The following is a 25,077-nucleotide window of genomic DNA, read 5'->3' as shown; positions in this document are numbered from 1 at the left end:
AAAAAATGCAAGCAAAAACATTACTTTAAAAATATTTCAGTTGATAATACATTTTAACATTTGTGCAAACACTGAAAAGAATAATGACACCATTTATGCTCTTTCTATTACCTATTTTGTTAAACATTTAATTCTATTTTTAGATTACGTCTTTTAAAATATTTTGCAAATAAACAAAATAACTTAAAAGTTCAAGGTTAGCGTAACCAAGGTGCATATAATAAACAACGAAGCTTAACAATAGAATCAAAAAGCAATTATATTCATTGCAAGTTTTAATTTAAAAGTCAGTGTACAATTAAATAATAGAAAATGGCTTTATCCAAATCTTTCCAGAAAGGACAGACAGTCTTAGCATGTCAAATGTGTGAAGAAGAAAGTAAAATTAAGTGGAAATGTTTACTGTGTAATTTCTTAATGTGTGATAAATGTAGAAAAATCCATGAGAAAGTAAAATCCACTGAAGAGCATAAAATTGTGGATTTAAAAAGCATTGCATCTGAACAAAAACAAATAGGACACATTTATGATTTCAATAATATTAAATGTGATAAGCATTCTGAGAAAATATGCTGTTTGTTTTGTACTGAATGTGAAGAAGTTGTCTGCCCTTTGTGTATTACCAATGCTCATAATACACACAAAATGATTGAAATAAGTGAAGGATTCCATAATTTTATGGAAGTTCTGACAGACTTGCATGCTAGCACAAACCAAGATCTTTCTTTATTGACAACAAACATGGAGACACTTCAGAAGATGAAAACAGAAGGACTTTTAAGTTATACAGAGAAAAAACAAGCAATACAGAATCAAGAGAAAGTTTTAAAAGATACCATTCATGAACAGTCAGAGAATCTTCAAAGCCAACTTGATGACAGAGTAAACAATATGATTAAGCTGTTGGAAGCTGATGAAAACAAGACAAAGGAGAATTTTAGGGCTATAGAGTTGAAAAGCACATTTCTCAAAGATGTAATAGACTCAAAGGATATGATAAAGGTCTTTAAGACTGCAGCAAAAGAAACAATAGAAAAGGGAGAAATAAGATTGATTGATGTTACCAAGTACAAAGGTCTTCCAAACTTTGTTCCTGGGTGTATTAAACAACAAACCATTGCATCAATGTATGGAAGATTGGAGGAGTTGCATTTTAATCCTAAATTCAACTTTTCAAGAAAATATAAAACCACCTTTTCAACAATCAATTGCATGGTATATACTAAAGGATCAATATGGATAAGTAGTTATACCTCAAAGAAAATAAAACTTATTAAACTCTTTCAAGATGGATCAATAATTAAAGAAAGAACTGTTAATGTAAGTGATGTTATAAGAATGCAACTAAGCAATTCTGGAGATTTATTTCTGTCCCTACGGAAGTCAACCTTGTATATGTTCCAACCTGAGACAGGGAAAATAGTACCTTCAAAGTACACAGCTGCACCATTGATTATAAATTCTGCATTTCATATTTCTAAGAACAACAAAATTATTGTTGGAGCACGAGAAGATGGTCCACCATTTCCTCCCAATGGTCCTAGGAAAGTTATAGTGATGAATGCGGAAGGAGAACAAGAAATGGCATACTATTTAGACAGTGAATCAAAACCAATATTTACCTTACCAAGTAAAATCACCACTGACAACAACCATGATATTTATGTTGGTGACAGATTCAACTCTGACAGTGAGGGTAGAGTGATTAAGTTAAATCCAAGGGGTGGGATCAGTGGTGTTTATATGGGCCATCCTGAAATTAATGACTTTGTTCATCCTTTGATACTTGCAGATTTAACAAGTACCTCATCTAACAATATTATAGTCGCTGATGATAAGAATGCCATTTTACACATCCTTGATAACTATGTACAATGCATTCATTTTGTTAGAACCAAAGAACTTGGGATAGCCAGGCCATTATCTATAGAAATTGACAACGAGTCGATATTCATAGGGTGCGATTCTGAGATTTATGAGGTTAATTTTTCAGGAGTGTAATTAAGTTTGCATCTGAAATTCTGACATTTTATAGTGGTTACAAAAGAAATAAACTGATATCATTTTAACTATATATACAAGCTACATGACCTACAGCTGAACTTTGATTAGCAAGGTGATTTTATTGTTTCGCAATAGCAATGGGCCTAAAAAATCTACAGTGCAATAAAAATATGCTTACTATTCTATTTTGATGATTTATTTCATGTTTTTATGCCCCATTAATGGGCATTATGTTTTCTGGTCTGTGCGTCTGTTTGTCCGTCAGTCTGTCCCACTTCAGGTTTAAGTTTTTGGTCGAGGTAGTTTTTGATGAAGTTGAAGTCCAATCAACTTTAAACTTAGAACACATGTTCCCTATTATTTGAATGCAAAATCAGAATTTAACCCCAATTTCACAGTCCACTGAACATAGAAAAAGATAGTGTGGATGGGGCATCCGTGTACTATGAACATACAATTGATTTAATGTCATATAAAACGAGTGAGTGGTGAAAAATAATGTTTATCCAATTCTTGAACCAATGCATGTATATCATAAACTTAGTCCTCTGTGCACGATTTTCTCATTTTTTACGCAAATATATTGTATAATCGTCAATTTTTTCTCTCTCTGTCTGTTATGATTTAACAAATATGGCTGCTCATTAAATGCCGTGTTTTGAAGCCAAAGTTTATCAATTGTCACCTTATAGTAAACTAATAACAAAAAAGCATGGGTATTTAGCACGTGTTTAACATGTACATAACATTAAATAGATTAGACCGTTGGTTTTCCTGTTTGAATGGTTTTATACTAGTAATTTCGGGGCCCTTTATAGCTTGTTGTTCGGTGTGAGCCAAGGCTCCGTGTTGAAGGCCGTACATTGACCTAGTCACCTATGATCATTAAATGGTTTACTTTTTTAAATTGTTATTTGGATGGAGAGTTGTCTCATTGGCACTCACACCACATCTTCCTATATCTACAATCAGATAATTGTTTATTTTAATGACATATCAATGAGTATTGCGACCACCGGATTTTTACGAGGAGGGTTACGCTCAGTCACTATGCATACGGAAAATATGTCAGAGAATTGCTTCCGGAATTACTTCCTGGAAGGAAGCAATTAAAAATAAGTAAAGTTGAATAATCAAAACTATCCGACCATTAAGTTATAAAAAACATATGCATAATTTTTTTTAATTTGAGGTTGCTTATGACTTTAATATAAGACAATGGTGCACATGATAAATGTCGCCTGCTAATTTTTTTTTTCCTGATTATATTTTTAAAAATAGTTAAAAGTTCCTAATGACACCTACCAGTTGGACATGTACACCTTACAATCATTTTATGTATTAAATATTTGTGACCTATTGCTTATAGTACCATAAAAACAAACTTAACTATGAAAACTTAACATTGACTGATGAACTATGAAAAATGAGGTCAAGGTTAGGTGATACCTGCCAGACAGACATATACACCTTTCAATCCTTCCATACAACACATATAATTGATCTATTGCTTATAGCTGCAGCCCGACATAGCTGTTCAGGATTCCTATGTCGAGCTTTCTGCCAAAAAAGTTGTAGGCTTGGTAAACTAGAGGCTCTCAAGAGCCTGTGTCGCTCACCTGGGTCTATGTGCATATTAACAATGGACACAGATAAATTCATGACAAAATGGTGTTTTGGTGATGGTAATGTGTTTGTAGACTGAACATTCTTGTTGCTACAATTATCTCTATCTATAATGAACTTGGCCCAGTAATTACAGTGGAAAATGTTTCCTAAAAATTTACAAAAATTGTTAACAATTGACTATAAAGGGCAATAACTCCTTCGGGGGCAGCAACCCAACAACAGGTTGTCCAATTTGTCTGAAAATTTCAGGGCAGATAGATCTTGACCTGATAAACAATTTAACCCATGTCAGTTTTGCTCTAAATGCTTTGGTTTCAGAGATATTAGCCAAAATCTACATTTCACCCCTATGTTCTATTTTTAGCCATGGCGGCCATCTTGGTTGGTTGGCCGGGTCACGCCACACATTTTTTAAACTAGATACCTGAATAATGATTGTTGCCAAGTTTGGTTAAATTTGGCCTAGTAGTTTCAGAGAAGATTTTTGTAAAAGATTACAAAAATTTACGAAAAATTGGTCAAACTTGACTATAAAGGGTAATAACTCCTTAAGGGGTCAACTGATAATTTTGGTCATGTTGACCTATTTGTAGATCTTACTTTACTGAACATTATTGCTGTTTACAGTTTATCTCTTTCTATAATAATATTCAAGATAATAACCAAAATCTGCAAAATTTCCTTCAAATTACTTATTTCGGGGCAGCAACCCAACAACCGATTGTCTGATTCATCTGAAAGTTTCAGGGCAGATAGATTTTCACTTGATGAACAATTTGACCCCCATGTCAGATTTGCTCTAAATGCTTTGGTTTCAGAGATATAAGCCAAAATCTACATTTCACCCCTATGTTCTATTTTAAGCCATGGCGGCCATCTTGGTTGATTGGCCGGGTCACGCCACACATTTTTAAAACTAGATACCCCAAAGATGATTGTGGCCAAGTTTGGATTAATTTAGCCCAGTAGTTTCAGAGAAGAAGATTTTTGTAATAGATTACTAAGATTTACGAAAAATGGATAAAAATTGACTATAAAGGGCAATAACTCCTAAAGGGGTCAACTGACCATTTCGGTCATGTTGACTTATTTGTAAATCTTACTTTGCTGAACATTATTGCTTTTTACAGTTTATCTTTATCTATAATAATATTCAAGATAATAGCCCAAAAACAGTAAAATTTCCTTAAAATTGCCAATTCCAGGGCAGCAACCCAACAACGGGTTGTCCGATTCGTCTGAAAATTTCAGGGCAGAAAGATCTTGACCTGATAAACAATTTTTCCCCCATGTCAGATTTGCTCTAAATGCTTTGGTTTCAGAGTTATAAGCCAAAAACTACATTTTACCCCTATGTTCTATTTATAGCCATGGCGGCCATCTTGGTTGGTTGGCCAGGTCAACCCACACATTTTTTAAACTAGATACCCCAATAATGATTGTGGCCAAGTTTGGTTTAATTTGGCCTAGTAGTTTCAGATGAGAAGATTTTTGTAAAAGCTAACGACGACGACGACGGACGCAAAGTGATGAGAAAAGCTCACTTGGCCCTTTGGGCCAGGTGAGCTAAAAATGGTTTAATCAACACATCAAAACAAGATGCACACACTGAAATTTCTAACCTGATTTCAATATCATTGATTTTATGTCGGAAGTCTGTAATATGATATTATCATACAAGCTGAACATTATCAATGATCCATAAAATGAGGTCAAGGTCAAATAATCCATGCTAGGCAATCATATACACATTAAACAAGAGTGCACACACTGCAATGTCTCGCCTTCTTTACTAATCATTAATATTATGTTGATAGTCCTAAGTATAAAGCTTAATTACAACTGTCACATAAACTTAACATTAACCAAGATAGCTAAACAAAGACCAATGAACCATGAAAATGAGGTCAAGGTCAGAAGAACCATGCCAGGCAGACATGTACAGCTAACAAAGCTTCCATACAACAAATATAGTTGACCTACTTCTTATAGTTTAAGAAAAATAGACCAAACACAAAAACTTAACTCTGTGCAATGAACCGTGCAATTGAGGTCATGGTCAAATAAAACCTGCGGGACTGACATATAGATCATAATATATTTCTATACACCAAATATAGTTGACCTTTGGCATATAATAGATAAAAAGACCAAAACTTAAAAATTTAACTATAACCACTGAACCATGAAAATGAGGTCAAGGTCAGATGACACCTGCCAGTTGGACATGTACACCTTCCAGTCCTTCCATACACCAAATATACTAGCCCTATTGCTTATAGTATCTGAGATATGGACTTGACCACCAAAACTTAACCTTGTTCACTGATCCATGAAATGAGGTCGAGGTCAAGTGAAAACTGTCTGACGGGCATGAGGACCTTGCAAGGTACGCACATACCAAATATAGTTATCCTATTACTTATAATAAGAGAGAATTCAACATTACAAAAATTTTGAACTTTTTTTCAAGTGATCACTGAACCATGAAAATGAGGTCAAGGATATTGGACATGTGACTGACGGAAACTTCGTAACATGAGGCATCTATATACAAAGTATGAAACATCCAGGTCTTTCACCTCCTAAAATATAAAGCTTTTAAGAAGTTAGCTAACGCTGCCGCCGCCGGATCACTATCCCTATGTCGAGCTTTCTGCAACAAAAGTTGCAGGCTCGACAAAAATCATTCCATACACCAAATAAAGTGGTCCTTTAGCCTATAGTACTGTGTAGCAGGTTATTTTCAAGGGTGTAAAATTTCATCATTTAGGGGCAACCAGGTATACAACTATTGTTGGACGTATCAAGTTGTAAAAAGTGAGAAGTAAGTGTCTGTTGTTATGGTTAATTGATTTTTTTTTAACCAGAATGAAATCTTGTTTATTGATTTTATTCTGATACAGTTAATCAATTGAATACTGGCAACTTAGATAAACTGCCAAAATCATGAACCTAACATTATCAATTACAATTCAAGGTATTCGATGTGGTCAAACCATGGATAAAACATGTATTGTGAAATTTATAGTAATGGGGTCAATGCTCTGATTTGGACTGCAGTTCTTATATTTTGCTGGATACTGAAATTCATGGAAAAGCCATTCAGGTAAACTACAAAAAAAAAAATGTCTGAAAATTGGTACCTAACAAATATCAATAAAAGTACTTTTACTGTATTTTGTTAACGCTGCCAAGCCCTAATACCTTTTACTGTGGATTAATTAATTTCGTTGGTACCAATTTTTGTGGATTGAACAAACTTACACTTTCGTGGACATTTGTTTTTCTGCCAAAGTCTGCAAACAAGCCTATGGAAAATTTGTAATTAGTTAAACATTTAAATTTCATGGTTTACCTGTACCCACAAAATCCACGAAAATTGGTATCTAACAAAAACTAATGAATCCACTGTAGTACAATTTTCAAAAACAAGGATAAAATAACAGAATCTTATGAAAAGACAACTGTATCTCCTGGGAGAAAAGGCACAATTTGTGAGGTCATCAAAAAAGTCAAGGATGTTGAGGCTATAGAAAAATTTTGAAAAAATATGTAAAAAATATAACATGTAAAATTACAAGGCTGGTAATAATTTAACTGCCTACCTGCCTACCTGAAAGAATCCAATTGCAGCTTCTAGATGATTACATAAGGCTGGTAATAATTTAACTGCTTACCTGAAAGAATCAACTAGCAGCTTCTAGATGATTACATAAGGCTGGTAATAATTTAACTGCCTACCTGAAAGAATCCACTAGCAGCTTCTAGATGATTACATAAGGCTGGTAATAATTTAACAGCTTACCTGAAAGAATCAACTAGCAGCTTCTAGATGATTACATAAGGCTGGTAATAATTTAACAGCTTACCTGAAAGAATCCACTAGCAGCTTCTAGATGATTACACAAGGCTGGTAATAATTTAACAGCTTACCTGAAAGAATCCACTAGCAGCTTCTAGATGATTACATAAGGCTGGTAATAATTTAACTGCTTACCTGAAAGAATCAACTAGCAGCTTCTAGATGATTACATAAGGCTGGTAATAATTTAACTGCTTACCTGAAAGAATCCACAGGCAGCTTCTAGATGATTACACAAGGCTGGTAATAATTTAACTGCTTACCTGAAAGAATCAACTAGCAGCTTCTAGATGATTACATAAGGCTGGTAATAATTTAACAGCTTACCTGAAAGAATCCACAGGCAGCTTCTAGATGATTACACAAGGCTGGTAATAAATTAACTGCCTACCTGAAAGAATCCACTAGCAGCTTCTAGATGATTACATAAGGCTGGTAATAATTTAACTGCCTACCTGAAAGAATCCACTAGCAGCTTCTAGATGATTACATAAGGCTGGTAATAATTTAACTGCTTACCTGAAAGAATCAACTAGCAGCTTCTAGATGATTACATAAGGCTGGTAATAATTTAACTGCCTACCTGCCTACCTGAAAGAATCCAATTGCAGCTTCTAGATGATTACATAAGGCTGGTAATAATTTAACTGCTTACCTGAAAGAATCAACTAGCAGCTTCTAGATGATTACATAAGGCTGGTAGTAATTTAACTGCCTACCTGCCTACCTGAAAGAATCCACTAGTAGCTTCTAGATGATTACATAAGGCTGGTAATAATTTAACTGCTTACCTGAAAGAATCAACTAGCAGCTTCTAGATGATTACATAAGGCTGGTAATAATTTAACTGCCTACCTGCCTACCTGAAAGAATCCAATTGCAGCTTCTAGATGATTACATAAGGCTGGTAATAATTTAACTGCTTACCTGAAAGAATCCACTAGCAGCTTCTAGATGATTACATAAGGCTGGTAATAATTTAACAGCTTACGAGAAAGAATCCACTTGCAGCTTCTAGATGATTACACAAGGCTGGTAATAATTTAACTGCTTACCTGAAAGAATCAACTAGCAGCTTCTAGATGATTACATAAGGCTGGTAATAATTTAACAGCTTACCTGAAAGAATCCACTAGCAGCTTCTAGATAATTACATAAGGCTGGTAATAATTTAACAGCTTATCTGAAAGAATCCACTAGCAGCTTCTAGATGATTACACAAGGCTGGTAATAATTTAACTGCTTACCTGAAAGAATCCACTAGCAGCTTCTAGATGATTACATAAGGCTGGTAATAATTTAACAGCTTACCTGAAAGAATCCACTTGCAGCTTCTAGATGATTACATAAGGCTGGTAATAAATTAACTGTTTACCTGAAAGAATCCACTAGCAGCTTCTTGATGATTACATAAGGCTGGTAATAATTTAACAGCTTACCTGAAAGAATCAACTAGCAGCTTCTAGATGATTACAAAAGGCTGGTAATAATTTTACAGCTTACCTGAAAGAATCCACTAGCAGCTTCTAGATGATTACATAAGGCTGGTAATAATTTAACTGCTTACCTGAAAGAATCAACTAGCAGCTTCTAGATGATTACATAAGGCTGGTAATAATTTTACAGCTTACCTGAAAGAATCCACTAGCAGCTTCTAGATGATTACATAAGGCTGGTAATAATTTAACTGCCTACCTGAAAGAATCCACTAGCAGCTTCTAGATGATTACATAAGGCTGGTAATAATTTAACTGCCTACCTGAAAGAATCCACTAGCAGCTTCTAGATGATTACATAAGGCTGGTAATAATTTAACAGCTTACCTGAAAGAATCCACTAGCAGCTTCTAGATGATTACACAAGGCTGGTAATAATTTAACTGCCTACCTGAAAGAATCCACTAGCAGCTTCTAGATGATTACATAAGGCTGGTAATAATTTAACTGCCTACCTGCCTACCTGAAAGAATCCAATTGCAGCTTCTAGATGATTACATAAGGCTGGTAATAATTTAACAGCTTACCTGAAAGAATCCACTAGCAGCTTCTAGATGATTACATAAGGCTGGTAATAATTTAACAGCTTACCTGAAAGAATCCACTAGCAGCTTCTAGATGATTACATAAGGCTGGTAATAATTTAACAGCTTACCTGAAAGAATCAACTAGCAGCTTCTAGATGATTACATAAGGCTGGTAATAATTTAACTGCTTACCTGAAAGAATCCAATTGCAGCTTCTAGATGATTACATAAGGCTGGTAATAATTTAACTGCCTACCTGAAAGAATCCACTAGCAGCTTCTAGATGATTACACAAGGCTGGTAATAATTTAACTGCTTACCTGAAAGAATCAACTAGCAGCTTCTAGATGATTACAAAAGGCTGGTAATAATTTAACTGCTTACCTGAAAGAATCCACTAGCAGCTTCTAGATGATTACACAAGGCTGGTAATAATTTTACAGCTTTTGTGGCTACTTCCTTTGGAGTTAACTGATCAATGTGGGAAAATCCTATGTTCTTATCCGTCTTTTGCTGTTCAAAGAAAACATTTCAAATGAATTTCATTACAATCTATGTACATATGGCATTGAACTCATGATTTGTTAGCACTCTTTTGACATTATAAATCCACTGAATCATTCTTTCATTGAAGTTAGAGGCTCTAAAGAGATGGTGTTGCTCACCTTGATCTATGTGTATATTAAACAAAGGACACAGAATGATTCATGACAAAATTATTTTTTGGTGATGGTGATGTGCTTGTTTTATCTTACTTTAACTCTTTAAGGGGTCAACTGACCATTTTGGTCATGTTGACTTATTTTTAGGTCTTACTTTGCTGTACATTATTGCTGTGTACAGTTTATCTCTTTCTATAATAATATTCAAGATAATAACCAAAAGCTGCAAAATTTTCTTAAAATTACCAATTCAGGGGCAGCAACCCAACAACAGGTTGCCTGAATGGTCTTAGTATTTCAGGGCAGATAGATCTTTACCTATTGACAATTTTATCCGTCTCAGATTTGCTCTAAATGTTTTGGTTTCAGAGATATCAGCCAAAAACTGCATTTTACCCTATGTACTATTTTTAGCCATGTTGGCCATCTTGGTTTGCGGCCGGGTATTCAGACACAATTTTAAGACTAGATACCCTAATAATGAAAAGTTTGGTTAAATTTGTCTTAGAAGTTTCAGAGAAGATTTTTGTAAAAAATTACAAAAATTTGTTAAAAATTGACTATAAAGGGCAATAACTCTTTAAGGGGTCAACTGACCATTTTGGTCATGTTGACTTATTTGTAGATCATACTTTGCTGAACATTATTGATGGACGCCAAGTAATGAGAAATGCTCACTTAGCCCTTTGGGCCAGGCGAGTTAAAAAGGATGCTAATATTTATATGGAAGGTACTACATGAACCAAGTGTTTCTAATTACAAAATTGAAGTTATCCCTTTCCAATGTTGACAAAATTACATCCTGATTCAATTGACTGTTATGGTATATCTTTTTCACAGTTGGGTTCCACTTAAAGACATAATCATGTCCTTTTTCCTTGTTTATGACACTACCAAATGTGTTTATCATCAATTTAAACTTGCCATGAGCAACAAAACAGGTGCCACTAATTGGGTAGGAACTGATTACTTATCCTTAAGGAGTAAATCCTTTAATAAATCAGTTGCTAGTGTATGCTATCCTAAACTTTAGTTACTTTTAAGAAAGTTTTCTTCTTTGAGGCTGATGCTATTAAACTGTGGCTTAATTTGCAGGCCAAATCTTCCAGCAAGAATTCTAGCTGTGGTGGCTGAATACTTAGTTCTGTTGTAGCCTACAATATAAAAATATTAACTTTAATTATTTCTGTTTTCTCTATTTTCTCTTTTTCAAGGCACTTTACCTACACAAGTTCAACTAAACAGAACTCAAAAATTTATCTCCTTTATATGTCAAGAAATGAAAAAAAAAAGATAAATAATAAATAATAAATCTTTGGAGCAGAGTCACATTCTTTTTATTGTTCTTTATTGTGTCAAGCAATAGAAAATACACACTGTATAAACCAATGTCTCCTAGGTCGGGAATACAAATAGCCATAAATTAACTTAAATCAAATACATAGATCATGTTTTTCAACAAAAGGAAGCTAAAAAATATATATCTTATAATAAATAACATCTTAATGGTAGCAACTTTGATGAATTTTGAGAATTATAAATTAGAATTGAAAGAAAGACGTTGAAAATGTCTGATTCACAAAGGATGATCAATAATCAATTTCATTCTTGATTATATACATTACACAAAAAAATATTGCTACTAAAAGAACGAATAAAGTGATAACCTAAGAACTTGATTATCTAAGTTATAACATATTTCTTAAATAACACTGTATTATAATCCCCACATCAAAAATGGCAAACGATTTAGCAGATAATATGAATCCTTCTACTTTCTCAATGCAAACAAACTTTTAGGAGAATACAATTCTTTTATTTCATCCATACAGTAACTCGCAATTCAAATTCTGATGATAACAGGTGTGTATAATACTGAGAATGTTAGATGTTTGATCAAACAAACCTTTGTATTCTGTTCTGTGTCTAAATCAGCTACTGTAATCATTCCTGTATTTAGAATGGTAAATACTTCCATATTAATTTCCCTGTAAAACAAGATAACTGTCAGCACTATATGTCACAAACCAAAACTTATATTGTACATGCACAACTCTAGGATTTTTTCTTCAACATTTTAGGCAAAGATTGTTTAAAACACATATATGGACCAACTTTTTAAAAGTATTAGCTATTATAAACAACAAATACCAGGTCTAGACCTAGTTCTCTGCATGCAATTAATAGAGTTCACATGTTTACTGCAGATAACTGACAATAACTGGAAGGCAAAAAAAGTTGTACAAAATTTTTGCTTGTACAATAGGTAATGAAAAATCCCCAACTATAGGCAAACAGGAAGACACATGAAAAAGCATCAAAGCGATATTGAAAAACATTCATCCTTAAATGAGTTTGTGAACTTTTAACATAGAATATAAAATCGCTTGCGTGTAAAGATTTTTAGCTTTTAGTTTATACATCATGAAAATCAAACTTTCCACAAAAATTTCTTTCATTTAACTTTTAGATATACATTTACCAACTCCATCATACCTGAAGAAAGGTCTGTAATTCTGTAGACTAATTCCTGATTTTGAGGTACTGTTTCCGTCTTTATTTTCTGTTATTTGTGTATTCTGTGAATCCTAATGGAAATAAAAACCTCATGGTTTACATCAAAATTGTGTTGAGCGTACCACACAACTGCAGCAGGCCATCAAGAGCTTCAGTATTTAGCTAACTGATCATAATAAATTTACTGTCATGTTATCAGAAAGCTCATGAAAGAGGAAATTAACGAAACAAGTAAAATGCGTTCACAGATACTCTCTCAAATGCATTTTGTCGAAACAAATAATTGAATAAATTCAAAATACTGTAAATTCTGAAATTATTAGACGTGCGATTTTAAATTTTGCAATATATGTATACAGAAGAATCCTGTTTCATTAATATAAAAAAATACCAAAATGTCAGTTTAAATTATTGCTATTATAACCCTGTCACATTTTTCGCAATAATAAAAACATCGCAATAATTTTTGAATTTACAGTACTCATTTTAAAAGGCTTAATTATCAGAAACACAATTTTAAAATTTTATAAAAAAGAAGATGCGTTATGATAGCCAATGAGACAACTCTCCACCAGAGACCAAATGACACAGACATGAACAATTATAGGTCACTGTATGGCCTTCAACAATGAGCAAAGCCCATACTCACCTTTGAATAATGTTTAAAAGTCAAACATTTTGAATCTTATATTCATTATTCATGCAAATTAACCATCCTATTATACAATGATACCTTTTCTATATGTGTTGAATCTTTACTGCTTTCATCACTATCATCAACTCTGGTAGTTTCGTTGCTATCTGCTTTTCTTTAAAAGATAAATTGTTCAGAATATTTTCTACATTAAAATATTTCATATTACAGCTGTCAGAGTTATCTGAGAGTGAATTTTAATGATGTAAATTCCAAATTCTTATACCACAATTCTTCTTTTGATTTGGAAACAAAAGATATTTTCTAATATTAATAAAACATAGGCTGCATGTTATTGAAATCACAATGGAAATTGCATCGTCAGTTGTGATTTGAATGCTGGAAATACATATCATACCACATCTTCTTTTTTATATATGAACGTTTGCATTCATGTTGTTTTCGCTAGGAAATTTAATGAAATCATTTTAAAAGTAAGTTTACATGCATGTATCTGTTCATTTTTTTGTATTTCCAACTGATATTGTTTCATTTTTGCTTTAATAAAACCTGCAAAGATTTCTGAATTTACAATAATTCACTGTGGGCTGTTTGATCTCGAAACACATTTCAGCTTTTGAAATAAAAAGAAACAAAATCTTTGTGCTTTTATCTATGCATAGCTGTTTTAGAATGTACATGTTTTGTCTTTATATAATATCTTGCCACAAAAAATTAAATGTTTTATTTAATCAAGTAAGATATAACAGTATATACTATACTTATAATTATAAGTATTAAATTCAAAGAGAAAAAAAAACCACAACAAATTACAGACTGTTATAAGTACTTACTTCTTAGAAGCTTTCTTAGTTTTCTTCTTCTTTCCCTCAGTTGTAGTAGCTGTATTTTGTATGACAGTCTTAGGTGCTTCATACCAATCAAAATGGGCAGGTAGAGGGCTATAACTTGGCTGAACTAAAGAAAAATGCTTTAAAAATAGTTACACATAATAGCTATGCTAATTTGTGTATGTTTGAAGGTTGAGATTAATTATTTTCTCATTAAATTCCTTTTATATTATAAGTAAATAATTGATATCTTTTTAATGGAAATGTTTGTGAATAGAGCATACATTTTGGTACAATAAAGTAGGCTTTCATACAGTTTAAGCTTTCACACTAAGTAATAACCTAAATTCACCCATTCCTTCCTTTACATGTTTAAGTATTTTCATTTACATGTTCTTATCCTGAATATGATTTGCCACTGGATGTTAAATATCCATCAATCCATCTAAGTGCATGCATATAATAGGAATTATAATGTCAAATTTCATTTTTTTTTTATTTCCATAACCATTTTTATATAATTTAGAGAACTGTTTTTATTAAGATGGCTATTCTCCATAAAGACACATGTCAATTAAAAGGTTTAAAGTGCAATGAAGCTTTCTGATTTCATGAACACCTACCATTCAAACATTTTTCCAATGACCTCTGAAGATCTGTAATATTATGTAATCTTGATATGACCTTGGCCTTCATTTCTGGGTCTGTTTGAGTAGCAAAACCATTTATGACCTCTCTGAACCAGTTGAGTGATAAGAACAAATTGTCACACAGGAACTCCTTTTCTTTCTGTGATAAAGGTTCTAACTTTTCATAAACTTCTGGTTTTGGTAAAAATACTGGGCATCCTACAAAATAATTATTTCATTTCTTGGGTTAAAAATATCACATTTTTTTAACAGAATATTAAAAAATTATTTTTATGACTGTATCCTATTTATAAAAATCTTAAACTTATCAGATCTCCAAACGATTATCTTGGAGTTAAACAAAGTTTTTGTGTGAGTTTTTTTTATTGAGGAAGAACATTCAGATTGGAGTTTCTCCCTGCTAAATTGTTTTGCAAGCTGCTGTTTTGTAACATTTTGTTGGAGATCACATTACTTTTTTATTTAATTTCTGAATGTAAATTATCATTGTTGAAAGGTAAATATATTTTAAAACATTTAGAGATTTACATCTTATTTCCTCTTTATACTTTCCTCCTTTATTTATGACTTATAACCTGATTTTCACTTTTGGAACGCTGAAGTTCATCTCTAGTTTTTGGTATATATTCATTTTGTTTAATCTTAGTTTTTTTTAATAGTTGTGCAAGCTGTTGTTTGTCTTTTTTTGTCTTTGGTCATGCTATTTCTGTACTTCTATAATAGATGATGGTAACTGCTACTTTGATGGTTTTCTTTTCTTACGATACATCATTTATCTCTTAAAAAAATAATTCTAAAGACTGTTTCATGATAACACATTATACTCAGCAAAGGCACTTTGAAAATAGAATTACCACTAATTGAAGAAATTTTTAAGACCTGCTTACATTAAATCGTGAACATCACAATATTTTTCACCAACCCATCATGCCAAATTCAAATTGCCTTCTTTGGGTTCTATGTATGTTTTTCTAGACCAGCCCTTATAATGCTGTTTCAGTTATAATCTTTTCGATCAACTAACCATTTCTTTCTCTTTATATGAAGGATTTTATATTATTATTACATTGTTATAAAATATCATCTGATACATACCTAATAAGGCATTGATATCACTGAGATCTTCTTGTTGTCTAGATTCACAAACATACAACAGTCTGAAGTGTGGGGACAGACACAATGGATCACTCAAGCCACTAAAATAAATATAGAGTAAGGCCTAAAATAAAATATTGTTTGTTTTCCGAATCCCGACCGACCCTGCAAAATCGGTGCTTCTCATGAAATTTTATTGTCAAATCTTAGACTAATATTATTTTATTCATTTCCAATTTTTAGGCTTGTTGGATCGACTGATATTATTCCAGCTTTGTGGAAAAAATAAAATGATTTCCCTACCTACCTACCTACCCACACCTGGCTTGGCAGTGTCGGGATTTGGGAAACAAACAAAATATTGATTTAAGTCTAAGTGAGATATTTTGTCACTTCAATTAGAATTATAAATCTAAAACATAAAACACATATACACTTATAAAGCATATCTGTTTTTGAACAAAATGTGTATCGTAATTTCTTCAAAAAGTAGTTTTGGGTGTAAATTTGAATCTAAGTATGGGTCAACCAAGTATTCAAGATTAGAAATTGCTAATACAAAAATGTACCACGAACCTTCAACACTTGTTCTTATTTAGATATCATCTATGTTTGTACTAACAATGTTGTTTCTAGCAAAAGCAACTAAATTTAAATATTGAGAACTTCATATTTTAACAAAAGATTCCCCCACCAAAATAATGAAACCTGTTGAAAAATTTATTGGAGACAGTTAAAGGCAATTTATGTGTATGGATATTTGTGACTCAGAAAATGTGAACAGTACAAAGTATTGCCTGTGTGACAAGTACATATATTTCAATGAAAAAAGACTTTTTAAAAAAGATCCATAGATAAACATTTACCTCTAAAATAATTTAGTCTAACTTCACATTTCTTTCAATGTCTAGTTATGTTACCTTTCACTGGAGGAATCCTTAATTGCTGACTTCTTTTTATCAGCAGCAGATTTTTCTACCAGATGTGACATGTATATTGCAATAGGTTCTTCACTTTCTGGGTCAAGATTATATTGTAGCTCTCCAGGGGTTAAACATCTAAAAATGTACATAATGTAGTCAACAAACTTTTATTTTTGAAAAAAAAATTCTTTTTTTATAATCTGATACCAATTATCAATTATATATATTTTATAATCCCAATAAAAAAACTTTTATGCACATACTTTCATTTCCAAATTATGTTCAAAATTAATTCTTCTCAAATATACATCGGCTGTTTTCTATTCTTTGGTCGGGTTGTTGCCTCTTTGACACATTCCTAAATTTTAACATTTGAATATAAATAATATAAGATAACTATGATGTGTATAACATTAACAATTAGAAATCTTTCTCATTGCTATTGAATGTTTCAGTCACAATAAACGGTAACCAAAAACCCAATACTTACTCATCCTTCGGAGATTCGTCCACATATAATACAAAATTCCCTTGGAAATCTGATATCACTGTCTCATCTATCCAGGCCTATAAAATGATAACAATGTTAAATAAGAAGTTAATCTCAAAGTTTTACTACAATTAAAACTCTACTAATAAACTGCAAATTACAAACTAATTGGAAAATAATATCATCTACTCAAAGTGTATACACATTTTTTTAAACATAATTTCGAACATTTTTTTTTCACAGTATAGTGCCATGACACAGATTGAGTTTTGTCCTATCAGTTTTTAAATCCCTTCAAAATTTCCTAATGTCTGTTTATATATTATAAAGACTGAATAGAATGTCCTTATTAGGTGATTCTGCAACGGTTTAAAAAAATCCTGAAACAATTTCTTTACGATATTTTAGAAACTGTACGGTTATCCTCTCAGAGACATCTGTCAGGAGTCTTCAATTCTTCAAGAGGCTCCTGACTAAATATGCAGCGTTAGATTTGATTTGATTTTTTGTGCTTTTAACACCACTTTTAGTGGTGGAATCCGGAGTGTTCAGAGAAAACTATAGACCTTCGATAGGAAATCATAGTCGATTAAGATTTAAGTCAAGTGCACCTACACTTGTGGGGTTCCAACTCACATCCTCAGTATTGACTGGATGGTTATTACAGTAGTAACTACTTAGACCACTCTACCACTCAGGCCCCCTGCAGCGTTAGAAGAAGAAGCACTGTTACACAAACCTCTACTTTAGGATCCAGGCAACCTTTCTGTATAACATTAGCGAGTTCATCCATGAAAAGAGCTGCCGCCTCTGGTATCCTGTTTATACTGGTTCTTACAAGATTCAATAAGGCTACAACCTGCTTGTATGATTCTTCTGTTAACCCAGATTGTCCATTTTTACTGACAAAATAATAAATCTTTTAAGAAACTGTTCATATACTGTATGCAGCTTAACATTAAATGTAAACATTTGCAGGAGTAACATTATTTCAACTAAAATATCTGGGAATAATGCAGGAACACATGATTAAATTTCACAAGGGATAATCTTTACAGACCTAAAAATAATCCAATTTGTAACATATTTGTTTTCGTTCATTATTTTGTAAATAAATTTGGTCATTAATATTTTAGTTTGAACTGTCTTACAGTTTTCATTTTTTCTCATTGTTAAAGGAAGTATGGTAACCTTAAAGTTGTTTATTTCTGTTTCATTTGTTGTCGTGTGAAGAGTAGTCTCTTTTGAAATCATACCACATCTCCTTTTTCATAACTAATAGTATAATTTATCAATTAATCAATAAGAAGTGCCACTATTACAATACCTGTTATAGGCTATACTTTTAACAATCATTATAGCACCAATTATACCCATTCTTTTGTACCTGCAAAGAAAACATACAGAAATGATGTTCCCCAACATGAGCTGTATTCATTTAGGATAAACTGAAAAGATTAGCTGACAAATTACTCGATTTTAGTGTATGCACCTATGTTCAAGATGGTTGGTTATAACATGGGGATATCTTTTTCTGCTTTAAATAGCTCATAATATTAAGGATAAATTGATATAACGCATGATTAGTTCTCATATCCTACTAGTATTAGTACTCTGCCTCTCATGCTCATCGTCACAGTGTTCAATTTTGACTTTTGAATGTTTTGTGTCCGATGCCAATTCACTCCTTTGTGACATTTTTTTGCCTACCTCCTGCACAGAAGGGTTTTGGGTAGAAAGAAGCTTGGCTGTAACACTCTTTAAGAGTGTCTATGACTTTCATCTGCATTTTACACAACTCTTATACATATCTTTCATTACTTTTCTTCACTCGATGTCTAACTTTTCTAAGTATTTTCAATTAATTGAGTGAGGTCAAAATTGTGGTTAGAGGGTAGCCATTTCCAGCTAAAGGGAGATAATTCAAAAGTTGGTGAATGTGTAGGGTTACCAAGGGTGAATTGCAAATGTTTTTTCAGACAGGTATTAAAGTAAAGATTTTGATATAAACTAATAATATAAAAAAGTCTGACATAATAGTGTAACAATTCTTACTTTGGACTGTTGTTTGAAAGCTGTTTCCTTATAATTATGTGAAGATCATCCTATAAAATAAGAAAATTATCAATGTTTATGATGCAAATATAGGTCTAGAGAGTATATACTTTATCATATTTTTTCACACTTAATTTTTAATCAGCTAAAAGCCTTGAACACACAAAAGATATAAAGACCATTCACATTCAAATGCTTTACTGATAATTCTAATTTTAACTTTCATTAAAATTAAATATGGCTATTAATTATTGGGAATGTTAAATGTATCAGTGAAAAAATGTAACATTCCTCATCGTAAAATTTCTAAATTTAAATGCATGCTACCTGTATCATTCCACCATCGTTAGGGTTTCTGAAAGCCAGGATACTCAACATAGAGTAAAGTTTTCTTATCTGCATAACTGATAAATTATCTAAGTAATCTAAAACACCCTGAAATAAATATTTGTTCTAAGTACGGATATCTGTAAAATGAACCATCAAAGTTTCTAATACCTGAGAAAAAAAACCATTCATCCATACAGGATACAAAAAAAAAGAAACAACAGACTCGCCTCTCAAAAGATGTAAATGGAGCTTAGACTGATTAACATTTTGAAGAAACATAATTTTTGTCATTATTATTTAGTAGGATGTGTTAATGTTTTTGTGAGCCATTCTTTCTTTTTACACCTATTTATTGCACTCTAGGTGTTGTCATACTTGTCTGATTTTAATGTTTCAGTGCTTCTTCACATCTTTCCTTCTGGTATAGATGCCATGATTGATTGATTGATTGGTGTTCAATGCCACTTCAATCACTATTGAGCTTTTTTCGTGGCAATCAGTTTTTATTGGTATAGGAAGTTGTGCCCAGAGAGTACCATGGAATTTCCGTAGGAAAACTGACGATCCTAGTCAATTAAGATTGGAGTCGAGAGCACCTGCCAGGTGCAGGATTTGAACTAATAACATCAGAGTTGACAGATAAGTGATACAGTACATCTAGGCCTCCTAAATGCCGTGAAGGAAGGTTGATGCTCATATAATAAGTATAATATTTAAGAACATAACTTACAAAATTCACACTGAATATATTTTCAATTGAAAAAGTATCATAGATTCATAAAAAAGTAAATGACATGATGAGTGTCAAATGATCACATAAGTTCACACTAGCTCTAGGTCAAGATTTATAATAATTTACCTTTACAAATATTGCAAATGGTGCCATCTTTGTGAGATAATGTTCCACCAGTTCTGAAAGAATATCTAATGAATGGTCTATTTCACTTTCAAATCCACTGCCAATATGTGTAACCAGGTTTCCTACTATTTCCTGTAAAATGATAATGATCTTAACTTAAATTTAAAAGCAAGCAAAAAAAACAAAAACAAACAAAAACATAGTGATATGTAGCAATAATAAATGATTGGTTCTTTCAATTGTACTGAACACAGATCAAATAATTCATTTGATCTATTAAGTGTCACCATCAAGGGTCCGGAAACGGTCATATATGCCAGACATGACCAATTTGGAAACTCAAAAGTCCTAAATTATTTATTGAGATTTAGGTCAAATTTTATTTTTCAACAGAAATAATTTCGGTCATTTCGTTGAGATTCAGTTTCAAATCGCCATTTTAAACATATTTTTGTTTTGTTATCGATTTTATGTAATTAAACTGCCACTCCAGTAAAGTGTTATAATCCTGAGGGCCCTCCTAATAGCTATATTAATGACTTGGGGAGCTATTGGCTAATGATCGCTAATCTCTTTACCTGTGTTTTTAATTCACACCTGGCTATTAATCACAAGCTCAGAACTAATATAATAAAGAAATTAAAATTCAATACCAACTGTCTTCATTATTTAATTACTTTTCAGCTAAGACAATTGTCAGTTATGATTTAAAATTAAATTAAAACTTGATTTAATTTACGTAGAAAAAAGATTTTTTTCACTACTAACACACGTGCTTTGTTTACTATGATACGCATGCCTAAAATTCTCTTCCGCAGATTTGACTCTAAATCGTAAATTTAAAATGATTTCTTGCTAAATAAAGCAAGTGCAACTATTTTAATTAATATTCTTACACTATTAAAGGTAAAATATTAAAAAAAAACGATGTTTTCCTGTGAATTTGATAAACAAAACTAATCCCGGGAATAAGTCCGGAATTGTTTGTTTTAGTATTGTCGCGTTACATTCGGTTTGAATTTCGACTTCAGAATGGAAAGAAACGTAAGCGATGACTGAGAAAATTACGATTTTGAGTCATTAAAATCATTTTATTCTTAAACTGTTGCCTTCCCTTAATTGCTCTTGATCGATTTTAGGAAAATGGTAGGATAAATCCTGAAGTAATTGCAATGCAACAGTTAAACAAGTTCGTTGATGCTACGAGTAGGAGCATACTCATGCAGTAATGAGATTTTGACAATCTGTTTTTGAAAAGGGGCACCAACTTTTAAGTTATATGAAAATGACCAAAATTAGGTGAAAAAATTTCCGTATCCTTGGTCACCATCCATTCCAATATCTATATATACACAAGGTTATAAGAACCTGAAGTTAAGTGAAAGGATACTAGCCAAATACAATGATAATGTGCCTGCAATCTGGCATGTCTATGCTTTCTGTATTGAATACTTAGTGCCTGGCTGAGAAGTAAAATGACAAGTTTTAAAATATTTTCTCTTACTTAGGCTGATAATGTTCTTTTATTATTTAGTTGTAAAGAGTGAAACCTGTCGAAACTTTTGAACCAAGGAATACAATGGATCCATAACAAAGTAGACAGACCAAAAGTCATATACAAATAAATTTCATTTTTTGTGAAGTGTGTAATACGTAATGAAATTTACAGACTGACTACCAAACAAGTTGCTTAAAACATACCATCAACTTTGAGATTATTTTTTTTTTTTTTTTTTTTTTTTTTTAAAGTAAATGAATCTGATCCTGGAAACACAAATAACTGAATTACAGTACTACCCTGTATAATGGGCCATTCCAGTTAATTTCTGACAGGTGGGGATGGATGGGGAGATTTTTGTTTCATACCTATCTTGAAAAACTACCTATCAGATCTATAAATTAAGACCTATCAGATGTAGAGTTTCTGTTCATATTGGGTGGATGGGCTTTCATGGGAAAAATTGACCTATCAGAATTCTTTACTGCAAGGATTGTACCCATCAGAATTTTAAATACAATACCAGATAATGCATGATACGAAACTGTCTTCATTCCAAAGCACCCCTAAGATCTGAAATAGGTATTTTTTGTAACCCCTAAGATGTAATTATTTTTAATTATTTACTGCTGCAAGACCCTCAGAAATTTTTGCGTATAAGTGTACGTGTCAGATGAAAAAAAAAACAAATTTCACCCCTAAGATGTATAAATTTTACACCCCTCAGAAAGGACCATCCATCCCTCTTTAGCAGATACTAACTGGAATGGCCCAATGCATGCATAGCCTTTGTTAACAATGACAGCACCCCAAAGTCATTTGTATTGTAGATTCATTTATTTTCATGGGTACCAATTTTTGTGAATTGAGAAACACTTGTATTTTCATGTATATTTGATTTTTTGGTTTTGCCAAAGTCTGCATATAACCTTATAAATAATTTGTAATTTGTTGAACATTTAATTTCTTGGTTTACCTGTACCCACTTGATGAAATCGACAAAAATTGGTATCCAAAGAAAAAATAATGAATCCGCAGTACTGTAAATTCAGAAATTAATGCGAGGTTTTTGCAATAGCGAAAAATGCGAGAGTTGTAAACGCAATAATTTTAACTTGCATTTTGAAGTATTTTATATGGATTAAACAGAATTTTTCTAAAAATCGTAAAAATTAAAATCGCATTGTCTGAAATGACAAAATCACAATAATAAATGCATGCAATAATTTCTGAATTTACAGTAATTATAAATCACAGAATAAATTTCTAAATGACAATTCAACAGTATCAATTTTTATAACTTACCTGTTGACAAAATGAATCAAAGGCTACAAAGGCTTTTGTGTATAGTGTACATGCTATATACGACACAGCTGGTTCTGGTGATCTCAACAGTACTTCTGCTAAAGATAAAATGGAGGGGAAAAACTCTCTTAGTACCTAAAATGAAGCAAACACAGGTAGTTTCAACACTTAGCTGAACAAATTTGAAATGCATTCAAAAAGAACACCAAATTCTGGCCAATATTTCTACTATTTTATTGTAAACTAACACATGTAACATATATCATGCTAATTCATACATTTTCCAATGCTATATCTGAAAATTAATTTTGTTATCTCAGTTTCTTGAATTATTGGCAATTTATACTTTTCCTGCTATTTACCTTTTTTTTTTTTATTATCAATGTGTAATTCACTTATTAATTACATTTATTTATAAAACATTGATCTTAACATACAATTTCAATTTTACAGATACAAAAGATCATGCAAGAAGATATCACACAGGAACATAACAATATTTCTCTCCTTTCAACAAGTACACTTCAAATATTTAAAACACTCAGCAAGTGTGTCAATTAAACCCTGAGCAGACAGAGAAATATTGTAAATCATAAAATGCAGAAGTAGAATCTATATTTAGCTGATACTTTTGTTATTTTGGCAACAGCTTTTATTCACAATTACAGAGTAAAAACTAAGTAAATATTATTTTAATTTCCTATGCATTTTAAATATACCATGAGGCTTTTTTTAAAAAGAAATGCTGACCTGCAAAAAAAGGTAAAACTAAACATTATGAATACTGTGATCATGACTACATTTTCATTTTATCCATATTACCTCATTATGATTTGTAAAGATATCTTGAAGTAGAACCTCTGTTATACCACCAGCTCTGATCTTGTTCCTGACCAGACTTTCTACTGGTTTCTTCCTGTTTGTACTGTGTAGAATCAGCAATAAGAATATGTCTATCACTTTATGGTCACCTGGCTGTTTTATTCCATCTATTGCCTAAAAGAGTTAAAATTTATCTTTCAATTGATGAGATAATTTATCTGGTGAATTCAAATTGACAATATAAACCCTGAAACCAAATTTCAGAAATCCTTGTATCGTAGATCTTGAGAAAAATGAGACGAAAATTGTCAACTTGGCCATCATGTCTAAAATGATACAAGTGTTCTGTAAACAGGAATTTGTTGAGTGATTAATCTGAAAATGCATCACACGGTATAACTGACTTATATAAGTCCTGAAACCAAATTTCAGAAATCCTGGTAAAGCAGTTCCTGAGAAAAATGCATCAAAAATATAAATGGGATGGACGGACGGACTGACGGATGGATGGATGGATAGACAGAGGTAAAACAGTATACCCCAACTTTTTTAGGGCAAGGGTTTAACAATTTTATCAAGAATTTTAAATGTCTCCAGATTTATTATGATAAATTTGTTTTTTCTTTTTTTAAACAAACCTTAACACAAGCTTCTGCCACACATTTCTGGAACCTTATACTAGATTTAATGGCATCCAAGGTCAAAGCTTCTGCTCCCCTGTTCACATCACCACTTATTCTCTGTAATCTGAAAAATTATCAGGGTCATTTAAGTCCAATTCAGCTTCAAAATCATCTCCATTTAGAACCAGATGCTCCGCAGGGCGTAGCTTTATACGACCGCAGAGGTTGAACCCTGAACGGTT

At 32.2% G+C, this 25,077-nt stretch overlaps 1 protein-coding gene across 1 annotated transcript in view; it reads right to left on the bottom strand.

Annotated features, from left to right (window-relative positions):
* The window catches only part of LOC143074168 (Fanconi anemia group D2 protein-like), an 82,952-nt gene that overhangs the window by 33,365 nt on the left and 24,510 nt on the right, over positions 1–25,077 (bottom strand). The window contains exons 13-30 of the mRNA XM_076249720.1: positions 24,851–24,959; positions 24,213–24,386; positions 23,391–23,525; positions 20,588–20,719; positions 19,726–19,833; positions 19,399–19,448; positions 18,671–18,730; positions 18,083–18,245; positions 17,344–17,420; positions 16,851–16,988; positions 15,931–16,031; positions 14,809–15,033; positions 14,189–14,312; positions 13,434–13,509; positions 12,680–12,771; positions 12,090–12,171; positions 11,221–11,337; positions 9,906–10,034 (exon numbers count right to left, since the gene is read on the bottom strand). Of these exons, the coding sequence (XP_076105835.1) occupies positions 9,906–10,034; positions 11,221–11,337; positions 12,090–12,171; positions 12,680–12,771; positions 13,434–13,509; positions 14,189–14,312; positions 14,809–15,033; positions 15,931–16,031; positions 16,851–16,988; positions 17,344–17,420; positions 18,083–18,245; positions 18,671–18,730; positions 19,399–19,448; positions 19,726–19,833; positions 20,588–20,719; positions 23,391–23,525; positions 24,213–24,386; positions 24,851–24,959 (2,092 nt within the window). The remainder of the gene's footprint in view (positions 1–9,905; positions 10,035–11,220; positions 11,338–12,089; positions 12,172–12,679; positions 12,772–13,433; positions 13,510–14,188; positions 14,313–14,808; positions 15,034–15,930; positions 16,032–16,850; positions 16,989–17,343; positions 17,421–18,082; positions 18,246–18,670; positions 18,731–19,398; positions 19,449–19,725; positions 19,834–20,587; positions 20,720–23,390; positions 23,526–24,212; positions 24,387–24,850; positions 24,960–25,077) is intronic.

Source organism: Mytilus galloprovincialis, chromosome 1 (genome assembly GCF_965363235.1).
Source record: "Mytilus galloprovincialis chromosome 1, xbMytGall1.hap1.1, whole genome shotgun sequence".
Classification (NCBI taxonomy): Eukaryota; Metazoa; Mollusca; class Bivalvia; order Mytilida; family Mytilidae; genus Mytilus; species Mytilus galloprovincialis.
This window is presented reverse-complemented; position numbering and strand designations above follow the sequence as displayed.